The sequence below is a fragment of the Stegostoma tigrinum genome, chromosome 10 (genome assembly GCF_030684315.1).
Source record: "Stegostoma tigrinum isolate sSteTig4 chromosome 10, sSteTig4.hap1, whole genome shotgun sequence".
Lineage (NCBI taxonomy): Eukaryota > Metazoa > Chordata > Chondrichthyes > Orectolobiformes > Stegostomatidae > Stegostoma > Stegostoma tigrinum.
Genome location: NC_081363.1, coordinates 75,336,685 through 75,355,288, shown reverse-complemented (window position 1 = coordinate 75,355,288; position 18,604 = coordinate 75,336,685). Strand labels below are relative to the sequence as shown.

The 18,604-nt window shown below is 41.5% G+C and overlaps 1 protein-coding gene across 1 annotated transcript in view; it reads left to right on the top strand.

Annotated features, from left to right (window-relative positions):
- LOC132210061 (uncharacterized) overlaps window positions 1–18,604 on the top strand; it is a 56,437-nt gene that overhangs the window by 34,118 nt on the left and 3,715 nt on the right. Inside the window, exon 2 of the mRNA XM_059649287.1 lies at window positions 14,248–14,451. Coding sequence (XP_059505270.1) covers window positions 14,248–14,451 — 204 coding nt within the window. The remainder of the gene's footprint in view (window positions 1–14,247; window positions 14,452–18,604) is intronic.

Below are 18,604 nucleotides of genomic sequence, written 5' to 3'. Positions count from 1 at the left end.
CTCCCCACCCATTCCTTCCACAAGTACCTCCTACCCCAAGGGTAACAGAGCCTGCAGAAGCCACAGCAAACTGTAAAGTCACCTATAGACTCAGCCTAAGAGTGGAAGAGAGCCTTCCCTGTCTGCGAGGGACTGCCAAAGATGATGATGGACAATTCCTTCTGTTCTCCGATGTATATGCTATATTGAGATCCAACCTTGGAGCTTGTGCCTATGTTATAACTTCTTCAAGAGTCAAAATCTCTTCTCAAATTGTGCTACCTCAGTAGGATCTCTGAGGTGTAAGATCTTTATTGAGGTCTTCTTTCAGGTGCCTGAATTGACAGGATCCCATAAGCACGTTAGTTCAGTTGCACTAATCAGTGGATTTTTTTTTACCCTGATTCCCAATATTAAAACACACAGGGCTGAATCTTACTTCTTTTGCAAAGTACAAGTTGCACCAACTTGTTTGGACAATTTTTTGCTGCAAAAAGTTCTTAATTTTCTCGCCATTTCTTACCACGCTTACATCATTAAATACCTACCCCACATCCAAGTCCCAACCCATCTGAACATGTGCTGTTTCTGGAACAACTCACTACTGCCAGGATATCCTGGAATTAACTGGCTTCCTTTGCATTTGTGCCAGTCATGCACCCAGTTCCTGACAATTGCACCAAGCATGGCAGGTAGGGTGAAACTTGGGATAACAAGGTGTAGAGCTGAACACAGCAGGCCAAGCAGCATCAGAGGAGCAGGAAGGTTGATGTTTCAGGCCTAGATCCTTCTTTAGAAACTTGGCATTTGTTTTCTGGACAGGAAGCTGGAGGTACTGGGAATTGGTTTGGGAGAGAATGTCACTATCATTTCTCTGAAACCTCACTCTTACTGTATCATTGCCACTGTACCTCCCATCAATCAGATATTCTACCACCCTCACTGTTACATGCAACAGCTACCCTCACTCTGTGTCACTCACTCCAACAACCAGATACCACTTACTCTGCACTCCCTCTGCACTATCTACTCACTCACTTGGGATGCCTCCCCACATGCACCCAAAAGTAATAGCTGTGTTACCCACATTCATCTCCCTTCATACCCACCTCTCTCCAATTCTCAGAATAAGGCCCAGTAGGGCCGAAAGGGTCAAGGTGTGTGGTGGGCTGCCTGACATTCACCATCTCTTATGTAGAAAGTAGCCTGCAATGTACTATTCTGATTTACAGCCTGACGATGTCCAAGCCTCCTAAAATGCCCTTGACCTACTATGCCAGGGCCCACCTGAGCATAGGCTATCTCTCTTGACTTGACTGAGTCCTGCTGACGACAGTGACAATCTTCCTGCCTTTATGTCTGCATTGAATAATACAGCAAGAAAGAAGTAATGCAAGTCTGGAAGCTCGAGATGAGTGGGAAAGCTGCATAAAGGAAAAGCAAGATAGCAGTCCTGTAATCATCCAGGCAGGTCCAGAGTCAGTGAGAGCAATGACATTGAGCGAAGAGCCTGAAGATGCAGCCTGGTCCAGTCCATGAGCTGGGTGTCCCCACCGAGTATACAATTTTCTTACGAGGGCATTAACAATGACAGTTACTGATGCAAATAAAATGCAGTATTGATGCAGAAGCATCTTGTAAGGGGACTGGAGGTTTTTCATCAGGATTCTTAGACATTTACATATGTTGGATGCCAATGTCTGTGGATGTAGACTGTGTGGCTGGCATCTGTGGAACGTGCCCTGAGGTGATGGTGCCAGGTGTCCAACATGGAGGCCTTTTGAAGCAAGTAGCAAGCACAAGTCTGCAAATAACTGATCTATTAATATCTACCTCCCTTGGCACGTTTGGTGAGATAGGAATCTGAATATTACTTCAGTGAGTTGGGCCATTAACAAGGTTTGTAACAAGTAATAATGCCCTTAATTGGGAATTCAGCACTGCCTAGTGAGGATCTGGTCACACTGTAAAGAAAAGCATAAAAGATGTTGTGAGATACTAATGATGTCAAGGTAGACCCCTTGCGTAATTCTGCTACAAACTTTACCACGGCCTGCGTTGCTCATATAGAGTCACAGAGTCATACAGCACAGAAACAGTCCAACCAGTCCATGCTGAACATAATACCAAACTAAACTGGTCACACCAACCTGCCTCTGGCCTTTATCCATCCAAAGCTTTCCTATTCATGTACTTATCCAAATGCTTTTAAACATTGTAATTGTGCCCACATCCACTACTTCCCAGGAAATTCATTTCACATGCAAACCACATTCTGTGAAAAACAACTTGCCCCTCATGTCTTCGTTAAATCTCTCTCCTCTCACTTAAAAATGTGCCCCCCTAGCCTTTAAATCCCCCAACAACCATCAACACCATCGATAGCCCTCAATATTGTATAATCTTCTACCAGGTACTCCATAAGATTCTGCCCACACTGTTCACAAGTTGCATTCACCTTCAATGCTTTCCAAGATTCATCCTGTTATTCTTTCTGTTATTCTTTGCTGAAAATTGACATGGAATAGACTATGTTACAGTCTATCCCCAGTGATAAAACTATAGCTACTCATAGCTGCTCTGGTATGTGAATCAAATCTGTTGCAATTTTATAAGTTTGCCATCATGATTGGAAAAACCGCCATGCAGCTCTGCTTGATGATATCTTTCATTTCAACCAGGAATGGTCTCACGCAGTGATTTGAGCAGCAGCCTTTTTATTTGTTCCTTTTCTGTGGCTTTTAGCTGTTTGCTGAAGATCTAAATATTCACATTTTTCTCTCATTAAAGATGTATTTTTATTCATCTCTTCAGTACCCAGTCTCAACTCCACTCTGACACCACGTTACAAGGTCAGAGGAAATCAATCATGTTCGTTTGGCTTCTTGAGTTTTAAGGAGTCCCTCATGGCAGAGGTCATTATGACAATGACAAGTTCAATGCAAGGTGCTGAGTTTTGCTGCTTGCCAGATTTGCCTGACCTATTTTAATGCCTCTATCAAAATCAATGGGCCAATTATTGTGTCTTTTATGCACAAAAGACCTTTGCATACTGATTTTCACTTTTTTTGTCAGTTAATTCATCAGTGAGTCATCCAACACACCACTTATAACAGATTCACTAGCTGCAAGATCATGTAACCGTAATCAGAAACACTGGCTATCTACTGTACATTTATTACTGTCGTACAATTTTCATTTATTGTAGTTTATTGCTTGCAAGAGCATTGGTAAGTTTAAGATTTTAACACTTTAAATTCTGAAAACCATCAAACTACTGATGCATCTATTATTGGTATCTCATGATAATCCAACAGGGAAAGATAGATAGCCAATCAACTGTGTTTAGTTTTTTTAATTAATTGATTACATAATTAAAATAAAAGAAATGAAAATAAATATTTCCATGCTAGGATGGGGAACATAGCTTGGGTTCCTGTTCATTATCCATTGAATCCTAGTAGAAAGTGTGCGAGATTAGATTTGGCATGATTTGAAATGACAGCGATGCCCTCAAGAGTTACAGGCCACAAAACTCAGTTCTCATGCCCTAGGTTTTTGGACAATATGCACATAAGTTTTTCTCTCTAAAATACTTTTTAATTCTCACTGACACTTCCCATGTGGGCCCTTCAAGGATGTTATCTGGCACGTAGGGAGTAACTTCCAAAGATTTTCTGAAGAAAGATCTAGGACCAAAACTTTCCTGCTCCTCTGATGCTGCTTGGCCTGCTGTGTTCATCCAGCTCTACACCTTGTAACCTGAACTTCCAAAGTGTGTTATCGCAATCTTTTAAGCGAATTCTATTAACTGCATATTGCAACATCAGTTTGGATCACCAAGGATGTGAGTGCCTGCACACGCACTGCTCCTGAGGCTGCTTGCTGTTATCAGTCTCTAAATAGGGATCTTCAGCTCCCTGTGTACTGTGACATTTTATTGGACACTGAGTCTCTGACAATGGGAGACACTACTCTCTTTGTGGGACATTAAAATTCAACCATTGCATCAGCCATTTGCGTTTCAGCAATGAAGTCCTCACTGTTTCAGTGAAGAAGGTTATCTCAGAGGACAATGGGATCATAACCAGATGGGACAATGGGCCGAGGAGTTGCAGATGGAGTTTAATATTGATAAATGCGAGGTGTTGCATTTTGGTAATGTGGATCGGGGCACTTAATGGTAGGGCCCTGGGGAGTGTTGCTGAACAAAGAGACAAAGGGTGATTGGACTTGGGGTGCAGGTGCATAGTTCCTTGAAAGTTGAATCACAGGCAGAAGCAGTTAGACAGGGTGGTGAAAAAGGCACTTTAAGGCACAATTTCTCAAAGATCGCTGGCTTCTCCACAGTACAGGTTATCCCAGCAACTTTGACCTGACTTTATGTCAACCCTGAGATGTATTTTAACAAGATGAGGTTCCCATTGCTCAGTGTATATTTGGTGTACAATTATCCACAGTTTATCTTGCTGGTCAATATCTGATATTGTAGCATCAGTCTGCTGTTCCAGCTGCATTTGACAAACCAGTGAGGGGCTCCTAGGAATATTTTTGATGACATGATTCATGACTCCAGTGCACAAACCATGCACAAGTGTGCAGAATAGGAAAGCCATACACCCGTAAGAAATGTGCTAGAACAGAATAATAGGACTGAAACAATCTTCCTCATGCCTGAACCACTCTGGAGGAGTCCTACATACTTAACACTGCGTGTTTCAAGCTGTTTGGTGGTCTGCTCCATGTTGCCCACCCTTACTATTAAGAGCCACCAGCTTCTAACACCACGTGTATGGCAACCAGCTTGGGTACAGTAGAAGAGGAGGAAGAAAAGAAGGGGCAACAAACACACTTTTTTCTGGCAGACAGTTGAACTTGACTCATTTGGACGGAATATCAGTAGCACTACCACTTTCTCTGGTGTAGATAGAGATAGGCTATAAGAGCTGGCCTAGCCACATCCCATGAATAATCTTTGAAAACAGTAACATCAACACCAATTCTTCTTAGTCTCAAGTAGTTTGCAGAACCTGGAGGGTATAGCACAGATAAGTTTCAGCAGAAGAGGTTTATGTAACAAATGTAGTTTATTACATTAGCAATTAGAGAAGTTAACTAAAAGAGAAGACACATGCATCCATCTGGAAACTGTGGCAGAGTCTACCTGATTCTCTATCTAGTGGCTGTGATATTATTAGATTTGGCAGAGCTGAGCATATATCAAACATAAATTCTTTCACAACCATTACCCAATACAATAATTCAACAACAGTAGCACACCTTACCTCCCCTCAATATCTGAACATCACAGCATCCTCTTGGCCACAAAATAAAAACAAAAGGCACCACAAAATAAACTGATTAAAGAAAAAGTTCAATGCACAAGAATGATATGAGTCCTCACTGTTTCAGTTTCAATGAAGAAGGTTATCTTAGAGGACAATGGGACCATGATCAGATAGGCCAAAAGGTCGAGGAGTTGTAGATGGAGTTTAATTTCCGTAAATGTGAGGTGTTGCATCCTGGTAATGTGAATCAGGGCACTTAATGGTAGGGCCCTGGGGAGTATTGTCGAACAAAGAGACCTGGGGTGATGGGAGTTGGGGTGCAGGTGCATAGTTCCTTGAAAATTGAATCACCCGTAGAAGCAGGTAGATAGGGCAGTGAAAATCAACATATCATTCTTATACATTATTTCATTAAAGCCCGTCTCCCCTTTTTCTCCATCTGAATGCTGTTTCACAATTGCTGACCCAGTGACAGCAGTATGGCTGGTGGAAGGCTGCTGAATTTCAATGGTGGAAGGAACACATGGCCCTGAAGCATGATCATGAACAGCTTTAGCCCTAGAAGGTTTGATGTCAGACTGAACCATCTTGGCGTGGATGGCAGCCATTTGTCTTGGCTGCTAGGCAACAGCTCATGATAGGGAAGACACAGTGCCAGGGGTCTGGGCTCAATTCCACCCTTGGGCAGCTCCCCGTGTCTGCGTGGGTGTCCTCCGGATGGTCTGGTTTCCTCCCACAGTCCAAAGATGTACGGGCTAGGCGGATTGGCCATGCCAAATCACCCATAGCGTTCAGGGCTGTGTAGATTAGATGGGTTATAGGGGCTTGGGTCTGGGTGGGTTGCTATGTGAGTTGGTGTGGATTTGTCAGGTCGAAGGGCCTGTTTCCTCACTGTACTGATTCTATGAAAAAAACCACCCAAAGTCTGCCTATGTAAATGCTTTCATCCTAATAGATGCAAACAGCTAGATGCTCCATGCAATCACAGCTATTCTTCATGATGGTGCTTGAGCAACCTTATAATCAGTTCTAAAAGGCTGGGTGGTCTTCCAAAAACCTTTGAGTACTGGTGTCAGAAATCATGGTGTCGGCAAGCTAAGTTTATATGGCAACAGTCTCTACCTCTATGGCAGCAAGCTGATGCAAGTCTTGAACTTCAACTTTGGGAGGCTTCTGATTGTATTGACGCTGTGCACAATTGGGATGGAAGCTGAGACAACAGCCATGACACAGCAATAAAGTTGGGCCCATAAATGTGATCACGAAGTTGATCACCAATTCTGTGCTGAAAAAGATGATCTCCGAACGCTGTTTATTGAACTGTGCCAATTTGGTGCTGGACTTCTCCATGCTCCTTGACTATAACAGCCAGGTCTCTCAATGCATCAAACATTTCATTGCTTGTCTGGATTTTCTGTATCCTGCCACATCAAAGTCCTCATCTGTGCCCTCTATAGCAGAAGTTGACTGCAACCATACCCCTCAGTGGAATTGGTTAAATCCATCACCCTGCCTCATCTTTTCTGGTCCTAACCTCAATACAAACCATGGCCTCAGTTGTGACCTCTCCAAGCATGGTGGCAACATCTCTTGCATGGTTATGAGAACAGACAGCATGATGTGTCCCCCATCAGTTAGGTTCTGCTGCCTGTGGTTGTGTAAGAGAGAGAGAGAGAGAGAGAGACAGAGAGAGAGGGAGAGAGAAAAAATCTTGCGTCAATGAATGGCACTGTGGGTTTTAGTACTACAAGTGTCATACTTGAATAGTGGAGGTGTGGCAAGAAAAAAGATAGGTGTGTGAAGCTTGTAACAATATTAAATATAGAAGGATTAGGAGATACTGTAAATATTATATATGAGTTGTTCTTAATTGATAATGGTGGTAGGTGAATGAACAGGAAGGTGAATGGAGCAGCATGTGATGCAAGCAATTTAAATACACACACTGACCTTGGTCATAAATATGAAGCCATTAAGCTTATTGTTGCTTTATATTCAGGGCATTGAGGCAAGAGTGCTTGCAATATCTGTGAAAGTTATCTGTTTCCACTTCCGAGTCTCTATCCTGAGGGCCTCCTATTGTCTTTGAGTGGTAAAGGACCTTCCTCCTCCTGCCCACTGTTTACACCAAGTCAACCAACATTGTGTCAGATCACCTTGGAGACTGCTGTCTATCTTCATGTACTTCTGGAACCCAGTCCCTGCAGCAGCCAGAATGCACCTTGCCTTTAAGAGGTGCAGATTGTCTTTACGTGGCGCAGGTTACCTGTAAGTGTGCTAGCGTCACACAGACATGGATACCTGCTGAAGTGCGTGCTCTATGAATAGCATGTTTAGTGCTAGGCTACCTGCAAGCATCATTCAAACTGGCAAACAACACAACTTAACTGCATTGGAAGGATAGAACATAGATTAATCACACTGGGCAATCCCCATAGTTGTTTTTGAGCCTCACACAATGTCCTTCCCTTATCACCTTTCATCTTGGTGATTAAATATATGTCAATCTCTTTTCATCTGTAACTTGGCCAAAATGATCATGTTTACATCTATGAATATTTCATGAAATTTTACTCACATCTCATATTAAAATTGTAGTGATGCCATTATGATTGAAATATGGAATCATATTCTCCCTGTCTAAATATCATCACATTTCACTCTCAACATTTTTAAATTAAAAATCAGGATTGCATTTATTCTTCAGCAATATATACAATATTGTCAAACCATATTTAGAAGACTAAAACATTTAAAAAAAGCAGTTGAGAGACTTGGAGTTCTTTCCACCTACGCACCTTATGTCTCTTGAAATGAATCATCCCAGCACAGTATTATGCCGAGAACTGCTGTCAGTGGAATGTTGCAGCCTTGTGGAAATACTACTGATAAAGGGCCTATTCTGGCTCTTAAAAACTATGAACCATTATCTTCTCTGCTGGGTCACATTCACACTTTCCCTCCGTTGATTTTAAATAACATAATTGTTTTCAATTTGCATCTAGTACTGAAGAAAATTCATCATTCAGTTTAATGTACATGTGTAATGTCTAATGCATTCATTCAAATTGCTATCTCTCTTCTTGGTGATTCCTCCCCACATTAGCAAACTACGTTTATTCTTGGTGTGTACAGTGCAAGTAAGATTTCCTCAAGCTTCAGATTCAGCCAACCAATTGCATGAAATCACATAATAAATAAATGGTTATTTATAGGAACTTGCTGTGCATCCATTGGCTGTCATGTTTTCAATATAATAGAGTAAAAATGCTTCAATGGCTGGAAAACACTTCAAGATATCTACTGATGATACTGATCAAATGCAGTGTTTTTTTCCTTTTAAGTTAAAGCCCCAGTGCTCAGTGCCTTTCTCTCCCCCAAGGATTTGTATTCTCTTTGATTTACTCCAGTGTACTGCCCTCTAAATTTTACTGATCCTAATTTTGTACTCTGCATTTTCTTCCTCCCTTATCATTATTACCTTCATCTTCCCACTCCACTGCCTCCTTTCTCAATTTCCTCCTTGGTATTTTTTCTATCCTTGTGAAGATTGAACTTTGGTGCTCTGATATGAATATGTGGACATGTACCATAGTAGAAACAGAACCTATATATAATATAAATGAAATTACTATTGCTATAGGAGAAAGGATATTAAAAGATGGCATAATTAATATGGTACACTGCTTAAGATGTTAATTTAATAGGAAATCGAATAAAACGAGAATGAATACTACAAATTTTCAATCACTGTCTGGAATCCTACATGCATTTATTCTTTTGAGGCACAAAATGGAAGTATCTACTTACTTGACAGAGGAAACAAAATATTTCACTTACATGGATAAATGAAATAACCCATTTTTTATGCATTATTTATGCTTGTCTCTTGTTTCTACCACGAGCCACTAATCTCCTAATTTCATTTTGTACAAAAGAACTAAATTCAAGTAGAGAGTTGAAAGTGACAGTTCTTGACATCAAGGCAGCAATGGACTAAGTGCTACATCAAGGAGCCCTGGAAAAATGAATGTTGATAACAATCAGAGGGAAAGCTATCCTCTAGTTGGAGTCCTATCTAGTACAAAGAAGGATGATTGTGATTGTTGGAGGTTAGTCATTTCAATTCCAGGGCATCACTGCAGGAGTTCCTGGGGGTAAAATCAATAGGCCAACCACCTAGCCAGCTGCTTCATCAATTACCTTCCATCCTTGCTAGGTTTAGAAGTAGGGAACATGAAGGGGGTTTGTATTTGTAGTTTTTCTTTAGTAGAGCTATTGTGGTGCACTGGTAGTGGTATGTTCCTACGTCTGGACAGGAAGTCCTACCTGCTCCGGAAGTGTGTCATAACACATCTAAACAGGTTCATTAAAAATGTTTAGATGTCAGGATACTTGCACAACGTTGATTCCTATTTGATACTTTTCAAATGCTGAAGCAGTGTATATCTATCTGCACTGAGATTTGGACAAGATTTAAGCTTAGGTTGATAAATGCAAGATTATAACATCTGTGCCGCATCTGCCATGACCATTGCCAACAACAGAGAACCTAAACATTTCCCCTTGATATTCAGTGGCCAAAACTCCACTGTCATTGACAAGGAAGTGAACTGATCTGCCATACAAATACTGCAACAGTGACCACAACAACACATCAGAGACATGGAAACCTGAGGCCTGTAACTCAATTCCTGATTCTTAAAAGCCTTTCCAATATCTACAAAGTGAAAGTCAGCAGTGTGGTGGAATAGTTCCCCCTTTCCTCTAGGAACACATTTCCAACAACGCTTGAGAATGTCAGCACCATCTGGGAGAAAGTTGTCTGCTTCTTTGGCAATCCATTCACTACAATTACAAAATGGCGAACGTGCATACCATATTACAAGATATAGGGTGAAAACACTCCAAAGTTCTTTCAGCAACACCTTTGAAACTTGCAAATTCTGCTATCTAGAAGACAAGGGTAGCAGATGCATAGGAACACCATCCACTGCTAGTTCCCCTCCGATCCATCCACCAACCTGACTGGGCACTACATAAACATTCGTTCACTGTGGATCAAAATCCTGAGACTCCTTTCCGAACAGCAATGTAGATGTATCTACACTATATGGATAACAGTGGCTCGAAAAGGTAGCTTACCATCGTCTTGTCAAGTGTAATTGAGGATGGACAGCAAATGCTGCTTTTGCCAGTGATGCCTATATCGCATGAAAGAATACAAAAAATATTTTTCCATGTATTTCTATATAATTTCCATTTCTTAGGAGGAATGTGACTGTGACACATACCTCCATAGTTTTCGCCTTTACTTACCTCAGCACTATTAGATGCTTCTCATCCATTTCTGGAGACTTATCAATGTGAAACATAGCCCAATTTTTTGCATCTTCATTTTATTAATTTTTGGCCTATACAGTATCTCAGCTTTTGCTTGTGTCAAATTTGATTCTTGCAGTATTGTCTTCCTTGCTAAAGAACAGTATAACTAGAATCCTACGAGCATGCAACCGTAGGAGCAGAACATACCATTCAGATGCTGGAGCGTGTTTAGCCATTCAATGAGATCACTGCTGATCTGTTTGATTAGAATTCCACATTCCTACACAGCCCTGATAATGACTAATTTCCTTGGTTAACAATAATCTATATCTGCATTAAAAATATTTAATGACCAATAGTCTATCTGCTTCGGACTTTAAAATCCTATCAAAGCTTAACCCTATTCAAACAAATGGCTTCAAATATTGACAGTGGCTTGAAACAACTTGCTAGAGCCTACTGTAATCAGAGATAATGAGAACTGCAGATGCTGGAGAATCCAAGAAAACAAAGTGTGGCGCTGGATGAACACAGCAGGCCAAGCAGCATCTCAGGAGCACAAAAGCTGACATTTCGGGCCTAGACCATTCATCAGAGAGGCCTCTTTGATAAAGAATCTAGGCCCAAAACATCAGCCTTTGTGCTCCTAAGATGCTGCTTGGCCTGCTGTGTTCATCCAGCTCCACACTTTGTTATCTTAGAGGCCTACTGTAATCATGTTGAAGATTCATTTACATAGCTGTACTTCAGCCAGTTTCTCAAGTAATAGATTCAGGTGTAAGAACATGCAAACAAAAGGATTTTGCTTTTAATATGTTTTAATGAGGCCAAATTTTATTTCTGGCTGTTACCAGTGTCACGTAATGAGACCTACATAAATATGGCAGTTTTTATTTTCCAGGCCCAGCTCTGACATGAGACAGATCACTGAACATTTATAAATTGTAGTGATTGGAACAAGTTTGGCCAGGTGGCTCTCATGGAGTATGTGATCTCTGATTGGGCCAGGTAACCTGGGCCAATCAGGGAGCTCTGTCCAATAGATAAAAACGGGAGCCTCAGCAAATGTCCTCACTCAAGAGACTGGCTCTGAGTTAGCTGGTCAGAGTCCGTGTACTTTGCTCATGTAAATAATGGGTGACAGAATACCAGCCTTTGTTTAGTTGTTTCATAAGCAAAATGCTGAATTTGCAATTTTATAAACAGGGTTATATAAAGGACCATTTCTTAACATCACTTCTAAATTTACCTTCTATTATCTAAAATCAATGTCTTTTGGGCATAGTTTCAGCATTTAGCTCAAAGTATTAATATCCAGATTTAATTTTTCATACAAGATCACCCTTTGGACAGAATAAAAAGTCAAGTTTCTCTCGTCTTTATTCGTAACTCAGATCCCTTGATCTAGAAATGGCTTTGTGGGTGTTTTCTCCAGCATTTCTATGCCTTCCTTGTTTCTTGGCAACCAGAACTCTATAAAAATACTGTGGTTAATAAGGGCTCTGTACGTTTGCTCACAACTTCCTTGAGCCATATTCTATTGCTGCTGCAATGTAATTAATATTCTGTTGATTTTCACAATTAATGCTCTACATTTGATGGAAAATTTCTACGTTGATGTGAGATTATTAGCCCTCTTTCAGCTTCAACATTAACTATTCCAAAACCAGTTGTTAAGTGCATGTGTTGCTTATTCTGTTATACAGTGTTTCTCATTTGTCTATGTTAAGTCTCATTTGCCATTGTTCTGCTTGCTTACACATTCTATCCGATTCATGCAGTGATATACCAGCTACAATCACTGCCCATCCCAATGTGATACCAAAATGTTGACACACTTTGTTGTGAGTTTCTGAACTCAGGTTCCCAGGTTAGAAATGGTAGAGATCCCAGTACTGGTATCTGACTCAAAACGTGACTCCACTTGCTACAACAGTCGAATCAATCCTTATTATTTTCTGCCACACAACCCAGTTAATATGCATACCCAGGACTGACACTGAAACCCTAGCACTTTGATTTTATATGACAGCTATTTGTGATCAAATTTTTTTTGAAGGAATAATTCAAAAGAATTTGTTCTCATAAGATTTGTCATTGGATAGGTTTATGGATGTAGTCGGTTTGTTGTACTAAAAGGATAGTTTTGCCATGAAATATGAAAGTGGGTAGTATCTGGGAGATGATTTAATGGAGATCCCTAAAATTATGAAGGGCCTTGATCGAACAGACATAGAGGAAATCTTTCCATTTATGGAAAATCACGGCCATATTGACTCCAATACTTTCAACAGGAAATAGAACAACTTCTTAAACAATGTAATTGGTATGTGGATCAAACTGAATAGTCTAGACGCTTTAAGGGGAAGATGGATCAACACATAAAGCTGAAAGGAACAGAATGTATGCTGATGGGGGTTAGATTAAGCTGGATTCTTGTGTAGTGTAGGTGCTGGCACAGATGCATTGGGCTGCATCACCTATTTCTATGCAATAAATTCTGCCCAGTTTATTTCTATGCAATATATTTTAATCTCTGAGATTAAATCTGGGATTATGATCAACCTGATAGAAAGAAAGACTTTGTCCAATGGCTGCAGAGTTCCAAAGTCAAATACATTTTCAGCAAAATGGTGCAGTTCCAGAAGCTTCATTAAAGCACAGCAGTGAAACTAAATACAAGAGAAATCAAACAGGAGACTAGTATTGCAATCTGAAACATCATGCTGGCTCGCTAGATAAGTCATGCAATTGGAGACAGGTAAGTAGAACTTAATCTTGAATGCACTCACACATTATGTTACCTGGGAGTTTTCACTTTTGGCCATGGTGTTTCCTTGACTATGTTGAAAACTAAATGCCATTGAAAGCTCAAAAACATCAACAGTAAGTGTGTAAATAGGTCTTCAATCATGCTATGCAAGATCAGTAACAAATGTGTAATGGGTTCACATGAACTTCTTTTGTCCATTTTTTGAACAAAGGCACTGACCTATTGAAAGTTTTCATGTTAGAAGTTGAATGGTGTCCAATCCGGAGGATGATCCTACTATTGTTCACATGTATACATAGCTAATCTCTCATTAATGGTACAATCACAGAAAGATTGTGTCCCTGGCCTCAGTTATTGATTACCAGGAAGTTGTAGGTGTGACACAGATTCAGAAAAGACCTATCACACGCTTGCTCCACAATTAGTTATTAAAAACAATCCTTAGAACTCAAAAGTGCTTATTTGAGGATCAGTGGTTTGGAAGCCATGTATTTGAGAATACTGACCACAGCGAGAACAAAATAATACATGTAATTCTCATTTAACACTCAAAACAAGGAACCTATATGGCTAACATACCTGTGTCAGTGCTTTGAAAGATCTACCCAATTATTGCCAAATCATCCAGTATTTTTCCATAGCTCTGCAATTTATTTCAATGTCTGGAATTTATCCAAATATATATTTTGAATGTTAATCTTCAATCTATTGTGTGAATAATATCATGTAATGTTGCATCACTTCCTGTGACGATATATGCAGTGGCTCAATAACATATCACACAATCAGACCCAATCCCTCATAATGCATTTCTCAACTTTGATTCAACCCCAGATATTACATTTCACCCCAAATGTCTGACTTGAATTTCTTTTTTGACAGGATCTACTGCTTTGATGATTTCACTTATCTGTTCAAATATGCCCTTTGGAGGAGTTTGGCAATTAAAATCCTCTATGTGGCCTCTTCAACTCAGCTGGGCATGAAGAGAACTGACAGAGGACTCCAGTTCAGCACAAATGCAGAATCTCTGGTCTGCCTGAAAAATGATTTTGGAGATATTCTGAGTGTGAACAGTAACAAGAGGTAAGGGGTGGCCTAATGGTATTATCACTAGACTATGAATCAAGAAACCCGAAGGGCCTAGGCCCGAAACATCAGCTTTTGTGCTCCTGAGATGCTGCTTGGCCTGCTGTGTTCATCCAGCTTCACACTTTGTTATCAATGTTCCGAGGACTTGGGTTTGAATCCCACCACGGCAGATTAAAAAAAAAAGTCCGCAATTAAGAATCTACTGATCTCTGTGGATCCATTACCGATTGTCGGAAAAACCCATCTGGTTCACTAATGTCCTTCAGGGAAGGAATTCTGCCGCCCTCACCCGGTCTGGCCTACATGTGACTCCACACCCACAGCAATGTGTTTGATTCTCAACTGCCCTCTGAAATGGCCCAGCGAGCCACTCAGTTGTACCAATCACTACAAAGTCTCAACAAATTAAAAATGGCATCAACCTAGGCACCAGAAAAGTAAATGGCTAAAACAGCTCTGTCTACCTCCGCACTAACATCTGTGGGTTAGTGCCAAAATTGGGAGGGCTGTCTCACAGACTAGCCTGTGTCATACTCACAGAATCATGTCTTACAATGTCCCAAACACCACCAACACCATCCCAGGATATGTCCTGTCTCAATGGCAAGATAGACACAAAAGAGGGGGTGGCACAGTGATATACAGTCAGGAGGGTGTTGCTCTAGGAGTCCTCAAAATTGACTCCAGATCCCATGAAATCTCATGGCATCAGGTTAAACATGGACAAGGAAACATGCTGCCGATTACCATGTACCGTCCTCCCTCAGCTGATAAATCAGTACTGCTCCATGTTGAACAACATTTAGAGGAAGCACTGGGGCTGGCATGGGCACAAAAAGTGCTCTTGGTGGGGGGTGGATTTGAATGTATGCCACGAAGAGTTGTTCAGCAGCAGTACTACTGATCAAACTGAATGGGCCCTAAAGACCATAGCTGCTAGATGACTACACTGTCCTTGTGCAGATGATGCCCCACCTTCAAATTGAGAATAATCTCCATCGTGTTGTGTGGCACGATCACCGTGCTACGTGGGACCGACTTCAAACAGATCTAGCAACTCAAAACGAGGCATCCATGAGACACTGTGGGCCATCAACAGCAGCAGAATTGTATACCAGCACACTCTGCAACCTCATGGCCCGGCATAAGCCCCACCCAACAATTACGTTCAACCAGGGGATCAACCCTGGTTCAATGAGGGCGTGCCAGGAGCAACACCAGGCATACCTGAAGATGAGGCATCAACCTGGTGAAGGAACCAAACAAGACTACTTGCACGCCACACAGAGAAAGCAGCAAGTGATAGACAGAGCTAAGTGATGCCACAACCAACGGATCAGATCGAAGCTCTGCAGTCCTGCCACATCCAGTCGTGAATAGGGGTGGACAATTAAACAATTCACTAGAGGAGGTGGTTCCACAAATATCCCCATCCTCAATGATGGAAGAGACCAGGACATCCAGTGCAAAAGATAAGGCTGAAGCATTCGCAGCAATAACCTGCTCAGTGACGCCCAGTTTGGGTTCTGCCAGGACCACTCAGCTCCAGTTCTCATTACAGCCTTGGTTCAAACATGGACAAAACAGCTGAATTCCAAAGGTAAGGTGAGAGTGACTGCACTTGATATCAAGGTTGCATTTGACCAAGCGTGGCAACAAGGAGCCCTAGCAAAACTGGAATCAATGGGTATCAGGGGGCAAACTCTCCAGTGGTTGGAGACATAACTGGCACATAAGATCGTCATGGTTTTTGGAGGTCAATCATCTCAGTTCCAGGACATCTTTGCAGGAGTTTCTCACGGTAGTGACTTCGGCCCAACCATCTTCAGCTGCTTCATCAATGACCTTGCCTCCATGATAGGGTCAGAAGTGGGTATGTTTGGCGATGATTGCACAATGTTCATCATTCATGACACCTCAGGTACTGAAACAGTCCATGTTCAAATGCAACAAGAACTGGACAATATCCAGGCTTGGGCTGATAAGCGGCAAGTAACATTTGTGCCACGCGAGTTCCAAGCTATGACGATCACCAATGAGAGACAATCTAACCACCATCTCTTGACATTTAATGGTTTGGCCAGCAATTATTGCCCATCCCTAGTTGCCTTTGAGAAGAAGGTGATGAGCTGTTTCTTAAACCATGCAGTATGTGTGCTGCGGGCAGACCCACAATGCATTTAGGGAAGGAAGTCCATGTGACGGTGAAGGATTGGTGGTATATTTCCAAGTTAGTATGGTCAGTCGCTTGAAGGGAGATTACGTGGCAGTGTTTTCATGTATCTACTCCCGTTGTCCTTCAAGATGGCAGTGGTTGTGTGTTTGGAAGGAGCTGCCTATGGATCTTTGGTAAATTTCTGCGGTGCATCTTATGGTTAGCACACATGATGCTACTGAGCATCATGGTGGAGTGTTTAAATGTTGTTGGCTGTGGTGCCAATCAAACGAACTGCTTTGCTCTGGATTTTTTCTTGAGTGTTGTTTGAACTGCACTCATCCAGGCAAGGGAGTATTCCACCACAATCCTGACTTGTGCCTTACAGATGTTGGAGAGGCTTTGGAGAGGCATTTTGACGCATGCCTTTTATGCCTCCTTGTTTTTGTACGGTCCCAATTTCACTTTTCAACTTGACATGCTCTACTGAGTCTGATATTTTTGAAAATGATTCTCACGGTCACTTTGAATCATCAATTGGTTTTGTTCTTTGTCATCAGCTTGCCTGTTCAGTTGTTACCTTTGTTAAAGTTAACTCATTGCTCAGCTGCATGTGGTCAGCCAACGTTTCTTCTGAGACACCAATAACAATTCTGTCTCTGATTAGTTCATCTTTTAAGGCACTAAACACACAGCTTTCTTCAAGTCTGTACAAATCATTGATCAAACCATAAATATATTCTCTTTCTTGTTGGGTGCATCTATTAAATGTAGCCCATTTGACAATAGGTTTTTTTTGCAGATTGAGGTAGATGTTGAGTACTTTCATTACTTTCTCTTACTCTGTGAATTCCTTGCCTGAGTAGGTTATTGTATGTACAACTACCAATGTATGCAGTAGCGTACTGACCTATGATCAGCTTTGTAATGAGATCTGACAAAGTGTGTTATCTGTAAATTTTTGGTGCCAATCCAGCCACACCTCTGCCTGATTGGTCTAGTGAATTGTTTGAAGTTCCCCAGCAATGACTGAAACATTTCTTTGCCTGTTCTTTTACTCACTGCCACTGTCTAATATGCTTTGTCTTGTTTATAGATGACAGGTTAGACAGAGGATCTTGATCGGCGCAGGCTTGGAGGGCCAAAGGGCCTGTTCCTGTGCTGTAGGTTTCTTTGTTTCTTTGTTTCTTTGTTAAGGAATATTAATAGAGTCAGCTGAGGCAAGGAAAACATTTATTTTGTCGAAGAAGCATATCTAACTGTGATTGCATCTTACAGGGGCATCAACTTGCCATGAGGAATGTTATATGATAATGTGTCTCATTCTGTCATGATGCATATACTGTGTATCACTCATGTATCACAAAGTCAGACTCAACCCCTGATATCACAATTATTGAATCACTCCTCTCAGACATTGCATTCTAAATCATTGCACTAAATTTATTTTCATTTATACTGCCTTAGTTTGATTGTCAATCACCTTACTTCTGTGTTCTTTGTTTTCTGTTCACTTTGTTTACTAATACTAAGATATAAAACCTATTGCTCTTGGACTTCTCAACTTTGTTAATAAAATGTGAGGCTGAACGAACACAGCAGGCCCAGTAGCATCTCAGGAGCACAAAAGCTGACGTTTCGGGCCTAGACCCTTCATCAGAGAGGGGGATGGGGTGAGGGTTCTGGAATAAATAGGGAGAGAGGGGGAGGCGGACCAAAGATGGAGAGAAAAGAAGATAGGTGGAGAGGAGAGTACAGGTGGGGAGGTAAGGAGGGGATAGGTCAGTCCAGGGAAGACGGACAGGTCAAGGAGGTGGGATGAGGTTAGTAGGTAGGAGATGGAGGTGCGGCTTGGGGTGGGAGGAAGGGATGGGTGAGAGGAAGAACAGGTTAGGGAGGCAGAGACAGGTTGGACTGGTTTTGGGATACAGTGGGTGGACGGGAAGAGCTGGGCTGGTTGTGTGGTGCAGTGGGGGGAGGGGACGAACTGGG